This window comes from Dendroctonus ponderosae, unplaced genomic scaffold (assembly GCF_020466585.1).
Source record: "Dendroctonus ponderosae isolate FM_Combo_2020 unplaced genomic scaffold, Dpon_F_20191213v2 Dpon_F_20191213_1, whole genome shotgun sequence".
NCBI lineage: Eukaryota > Metazoa > Arthropoda > Insecta > Coleoptera > Curculionidae > Dendroctonus > Dendroctonus ponderosae.
Genome location: NW_026017110.1, coordinates 22,959,637 through 22,966,287, shown reverse-complemented (window position 1 = coordinate 22,966,287; position 6,651 = coordinate 22,959,637). Strand labels below are relative to the sequence as shown.

The 6,651-nt window shown below is 31.3% G+C and overlaps 2 protein-coding genes across 2 annotated transcripts in view; both read right to left on the bottom strand.

The window, feature by feature from the left end:
* The window catches only part of LOC109543593 (probable endopolygalacturonase II), a gene marked incomplete in the record, with an annotated part of 1,568 nt that extends 910 nt beyond the window's left edge, over positions 1 to 658 (bottom strand). Inside the window, 3 exon segments of the mRNA XM_048664078.1 lie at positions 1 to 91; positions 149 to 370; positions 437 to 658. Coding sequence (XP_048520035.1) covers positions 1 to 91; positions 149 to 370; positions 437 to 524 — 401 coding nt within the window.
* A 2,067-nt stretch (positions 659 to 2,725) lies between these two features.
* Positions 2,726 to 4,782, bottom strand: LOC109536082 (polygalacturonase 2). Its single transcript, XM_019902164.2, is given in 6 exon segments — positions 2,726 to 3,257; positions 3,320 to 3,608; positions 3,667 to 3,875; positions 3,936 to 4,034; positions 4,037 to 4,099; positions 4,203 to 4,782. Coding segments are annotated over 6 exon segments (996 nt in total). The 5' UTR covers positions 4,291 to 4,782; the 3' UTR covers positions 2,726 to 3,009.
* Between the last annotated feature and the right edge of the window lie 1,869 nt (positions 4,783 to 6,651).

The window sequence follows — 6,651 nt, the reverse complement described above, 5'->3', positions numbered from 1 at the left end:
TGTAGCTGCATAATGAAGAACTTGGGCTTTAAGCTGCCCCATTCGCCAAGCCCATCCCAATAAAGTTCGCCTTGTCCATTAAAAACTGCACCTGAATAAAATAAATAAAGAGATAGTTTCCAAATAAAAGCCACTATAAGATATTTACCATCTTCTCCTTCAATAACTGCATTGCTTGCATTGATCGCTACTAAAGGCCCTTCCCATTCAGCGTAACCAAATGTGATGGTTCCTCGGAAGTAAAGTGTGGCTTGATCTCTTAAGTTCAGATTCAAAGTTTTCCCAGCAGGTACAAAAATATTTTCGAGAATCAGGACGTCACATATTTCAACAGCCACTTGCACTTCGCTAAATTCAGTTATTTCACATCCTGAAATAGAATGGTATTACTTGAATCCAAGCATTTTATCGAGCTTTAAAGTGACTGGTACTGTACCTTCTTGTAATTTACCAACTGATGCCCGGCCAATAGCTCCTTGGACGAGAAGAAACAACGCAACGAATTTAACCGCCCAAGCACTCATTTTTGCGTTTAAAAAAACTGCTTAAAATGTATGGTTTTCAATGTATTTCGCTGTATATAGGCTTGTGTATTATCAGTAAATCACTTCAGCAGTTATTCCATACACCTTATCTTATTAAACAATATTGAGCACTTCTTAAAAGGAAAAATATTATTATAGGCTGACATCATTTTTTAAATAAATTATGGATGTGGAACGGTATCTAACCAGAGCTGTGATCTAATTTTTCACCGGAAATCTTTGATAAGAACCCACCAAAAATTGAAATTGGAAAAAATTGTCCCCTGCAAATTAGGTATATATGGACACAGCAATAATGTCTGTACTCATTAATCTGCAATTTGTATTTGTTTTCTGAAAAAACTTTCTGTTAAATTTTTTATCATTATCATGAGCATTATTATTATATTTTTTTATTATTTATTTTATCATTATCATTCATGTTTTTTAAACATGTAAATGGGCCATTAGCCGTCCTCTGATTTGCTAATGCTTTACGAGACAATGAGATTACCTATATCAAAGTAATCATGTAACTTAAAATTATATTTGGAGTTCAAGGGGTGCCAAACTGTTGTTCATTTGGCGTTCTAATCAGTAAACAGAATTCGTTTTAAAGCGATTAAATATATTTTTTTACTTACTGTTAGAACACACTCATTTAGACGAGCTAATTAATTATGTTGGCTACCGGTCCGATGAAACCTCGAGGAAATTGAGTAATAATTCAGCAGGCAGACAGATAAACCTGTATTTATCAATTACATTTGGTAATCTACAGGTACAAAATTGCAATAAGCAAGTAAACGCATGAATGCTGTTAGGTCTCAAAGCTTATTTGACCTGTGCCTCGATGAATACCAGCTTTAGACGCGACGGAACATTTTACAAGCATCACCAATAAACAACTGGCTGTTCTTTGGATCACAATGTTTATAATAATCGGAGTTAGCAGATTTTTAACAACGTGATGAAGCTCTTAACGTACCCGTGATGAACTTAAAATTTTATTGCTAACTAATCTAAACCTTATAGGCCATATCACTCCACAGAACGCAGCAACCCCGTATACTATATATCAGATAACAATAACAGAAACCAAGTACATACACACACAAGAACAGCAATATCTCAAAATAATGGATCTTTCGAAAATGACTAATTTTTACAATTACATTTTCTTATCAAACACTGTCTTGAAAGCTTTTGAAATGATGGCAAAATGAGAATCATTTTATTTGAAGTCTTTATAGAATTTTTTTAGACATTTGGGAAAAATCAGGAAACTGTTAGTGTTTTTTATCATTCATTTAATTTTGTCACTATTAATGTCTTATATATTTTGCTTGATTTAAATGTTGTATATAATTTTTCCGCAGTTTTATCGCATTTTTGAAAATACCGTTTTGATTTCTTTGTGATTTCAAGTTTATGACTAAAAAATCAGCAATTAAGGCGTTGCCACTAGTTTTCGTTCGTAACAATACGTATATGCTTAACATACATTTTAAATTGATAATTTGCTTTGTATAATTTTTCAGGAATGTAAAAACGGGCAAATCTTTACGTGCTTTACGTGATTTACATGCAGCTAATTTTTAAGTCCGTTTTTCACAGTTTGATAAACGTCGGTAATTGTTTTTGTTAACTCGCATCTATTGATTTTTTTGCAACACGGATTAGCAACCTTGATAAAATAATTAAAAAAACCCTGGTTTCTACGACACAATTCTATATATTTCCAAAATAAGGTTTGTCCATCATATATGTATATTCTAGAAAGTATCCAATTCCTTACTTTACTTGGCTTGTGTACTGTATTTTTAAACATACTAGAAAATTTTAATTGATTCATTTCGCTCAAATTCTGGTTCTTTCGCGCTTCAAAAAATCAAGCACTTCTCCACTGCTACTGGTATTTTTTCGCAATATCCTATAATGTATTGTTTAGGTCTTAAAATTTAAATTCATGATTCACTTGGTTGGAACTGATTTTGTATAGGGAATCATCAAATTACCATTATAATTTCTTCTCGGCCTCAGGTTTGGGAGTTTCCGAAAAATCAGTTTCCACTTCCAACTTTTCATTTTTTTCTAAACGTTTGAATATCGTGCATTTTCTTAAGACGCCTTACAAGTATTAAATATTGTTCATTACTAAATGGAAAAAAATTAAGGGAAATAAAAATAAAATAAATCAGTAATTTTCCATTACTTATAATGTATTTCAAATCTGTTGAAAAAAAATAAAATCTTCGTTTTTAGTTTCATTTTCACTTAAGAAGCTTACCAGTAACAATCGTTTTAAAATATTTTTCGGGCTTTGAAAATTAAATTGTCGAACAAAAAAATATTTTTTATGGCAGAATAATAAGTTGCAAAATGAGCTTTTTATGTTGATTTAATGTTTTGTTTGCAAGAATGTTTCAATTGCTTAAACCAGAACTTCCACATGCGGAAAGGTAGTTATATATATTATTTGTTTCTAGCAAATGAAATCATCTGGAGTAAAATTACAGCTGTTCTCTCTAGATCCTTCGATCATCACGTTGGCGAAAGTCCAATCAAAGCAACCATCTTCGGCACATAAAATGTAAATTGGCACGGCTGTTATATTAACTGATCCAACAATATTCTCCAGAATCAGATTTCGAATCGGGATGTTGTTTCTAGCCGATACATTTTTGGCACCCCCATAATTTTCCTCGACACCGATGCCTTTCTTAACAATGTTTTAAGTAATGCAGAAACATCAGGAATAGGAAAAGGCTTGAAAGTGCAGAAATATTAGGTACCTATTAATTGAATATCCTGATAAGTCACGTTTTGTATAAGACCCAGTCCAGCATCTACATGAGTTTTTATGTGAATACCATTATCACCACCTGTGACGCTTGAATTTCTAAAAGTTACGTTTTGAAGCGAATTCAACTGTAAGTTGAGCTTCAAGTAATTTGAGGAGTTTTAGTGACTACCAGAATTAAGAGCTACACAGTCGTCCTGGTTGAATACAAGGCTGTTTTCATTCACTATGTTGCTTCCATTCCGCACATTGAATCCATCGGTATTTTTCCCCAGCGGGGCCTTTACACATTAAAAAAAATGTTAAAGTGTGAGCTTAAAATTTTTCAATGAAAGTTACTTGAAATCCTGCCTGGTTGTCGATTAACCATCCAGATAGAAGCACATCAGTAGAGTTAAAGAGCTGAGCACAATGCATGGGTGCGTTTAGAATATTCATATTCTTCATTACTGATTTGTGTAGCTCCAATGCGAAGAACTTAGGCTTTTTGCTTCCAGATGTACCTTTTCCGTCCCAGTATAATTCTCCTTGGCCATTTAAAATACTGTCTGAAATAATTAAGCAAAATTTGAAACTTTGATTGAAAAATTTATTAAGCTGTTTTGTACCTTCTTCACCGTCAATGACCACATTAGTTCCATTGATCATTACCAGATAGTCGCTTCTTTCAGAGTAGTCAAAAGTGATAATTCCCCTAAATTGTACTATTGAATTGTACTTTGGCAACTTTCTACTGCCTCAGTTACTTGGGAAAAATCAGTTACAACACATTCTGTTGACAAAAATGCTTGTTATTGAAGACAAGTGTATATTTGTCTTTTTCATCATATCATCATCATTTAGCATGTATTAATAAATAAAAATTAATAAATCACCTTCTGTTAAACTTCCATGATAAACATCACAATAAACTTCTTGATATAACAATGTAAAGAAACATATTTTGCCAATATCCGGTTTCATTTTGGGCAGCTGAACAAAAACTCCAATCTGGAACTAGTCAACTAGTAGCAATCGACAATCCAGATTAAAATTATCATTAAAACCTGTACTTATGTCGTAGTTTGAAGTATGGTTAAGAGTTCCACATTCGAAAAGATTATTTACTAAAACAAAGAATCGTTTTTATTCCATATTTTTTATAATTGATTTAAAGCTTGTAAAGCGAAATACATGTGTTCTGAGGTTCATAAAGTTATGAAAGGTTTGGGATTCACATTAATCGCGTTTAAAATAATGTTCTATAATAGAATGTTTTTTTGAGACAACGTACAGACAACTTTCTGTAAACAGTTAACTACATGTGAATACAGTGAAATACACTGCCAACAAATTATTTTATTTGAACAACCTTCCACAGCCATGCAGTTAAGGCAATTTCTTAATTATAAATAGAAATAGGCTTTGGATGCCACTCCTTGAATCACGTGAGTTTTTCGGGTTAGTAGTAAAATGGAATTTCTTTCGTTTTTTTTGAAAGGACAAATGGATGAAGAAATTCCATTTTACGACCTAAAAACCCGAAAAACTTACCAGTTTCAATTTTATAATTAATAATATATTTCTGAACTTCTATGTAGTTTTATTTGTTAGTATTTATCTCAATATAAACATACATTATTTATGGCTAAACGAAGAGAATCAAAATTATCCAAACACAGCTACAAATTAACATTGTTGAAACATACAGCTCGATATATATTGTATACATTTATATATTTTACACTTTATTATATTATACAACAGTTTCATCCCGGCACTTTTCTCTCATTGATACTTTATGAGCAGGTAAATATATTTAGCACCCCGGGATTTCTTGCCATCCTCGAAAATTAAAAGTTTATTCTTGTATAAAGACGCCAGGCATTCAAGTACGTATAATCCGGAGCTGGTTAATTATACCCTTTTTAAAACTTGAATCTGCAACATTCTATAAAATATCATAAATTACCCTAAAAACTTGTCTTAAGAAATAGAAAAATATAATTATAGCAAAAGGACATAATATGATGGATGCTGTACTTTGTAATTTGAAATTGGCGGCCTAAAAATTCTATAGTTGTTTGTAGAATTTTTTTAAACACGCAGGTTTGCAACATTTAGATAAATGTAGTTGTATATTTTTTGAGTTTTTATTATGCGAAATTATCCTGCAAAGATATTCTACAAATAATTTTCATAGTTCTTTTAATCAAGAGAGAATTGTGATATTAAATATAACTTGAATAAATATATTCTTATTCGATCTTTAATTTTTATAAATAATTTCAATTAAATGGAAACTATACAGACTCCATCACATTTTGTGAAGTAAGTTCACTGTTTGTTGAATGTATAATAAATCTAGATGGTTAAACGATTTGTATAATATCCACAATATGTAATTTATTGTGTCATCTCACTCCGATAACTTTTTAATTATAATTTCAATTTGCAAATTAGCCGCTTGCTCTTTATGGCTGTTTCAATAGATTTTTTTCCTGTATTTGAATCTGTAAAAATACATTACTGCAAAACGGATATGTACACATACGTGTTTGAAAGCTTTTATTGATAATTATCCATCTAGAGAATATTGAAGTCAAGGACGTCTATTGATATGTGCATGTAAAAGTTTATTTTTCAGCATAAAAAACAATCAATATTCATATGGCGGCTTCAGCAAAATGTATAAAATACAATACTTAAATTCAGATAATAAAATTTCTATAAAAACCACAGATACCACAGACAATATCCATTACCATGAACCAAAAGTTAATTTATTTTTGTATGCACGGCACGCCTTGTTGTACAAAGCTCGTATAAAAAAGGAGATTGGAGAAAGAAGAATTTTTGTTCTTATTTTCTTATTTAAACTTAACCAACATTAAATTACTCGTAATGACTAAGCTGGAACTTTTAAAATAATAACAAACGATACGACGCAAATGTATCTTGTGTACTGATTATAGTGTTAAAAAATGATGATATTAAACTTAAAGTTTTAAGCTAAAGATACACTAATATTGACGCTTGATAAGAATGTTAAGTTGAGAAGAAAAACGTTTAAAGTTCTACTATAATAAATTTACTAAAATTGCACTATTTGCAGATTTTTGAACAAATATGGCATACCTATTAAAATATTTTCAAATGAGAATTGCAAATACGGATTGAAATTTAATTAAAACAGTTGTGATCAATATAAAATTTCATTTGATTACAATACCAACAGTGGGGACATGTAAAATTGCGCCTTACGGCAGCCCTCCCAGCGTAAGCCATTGGGCCATGTTCGACCACTTTCGAGACAAACCAACTGACAAGCAAAAACCCATCTCC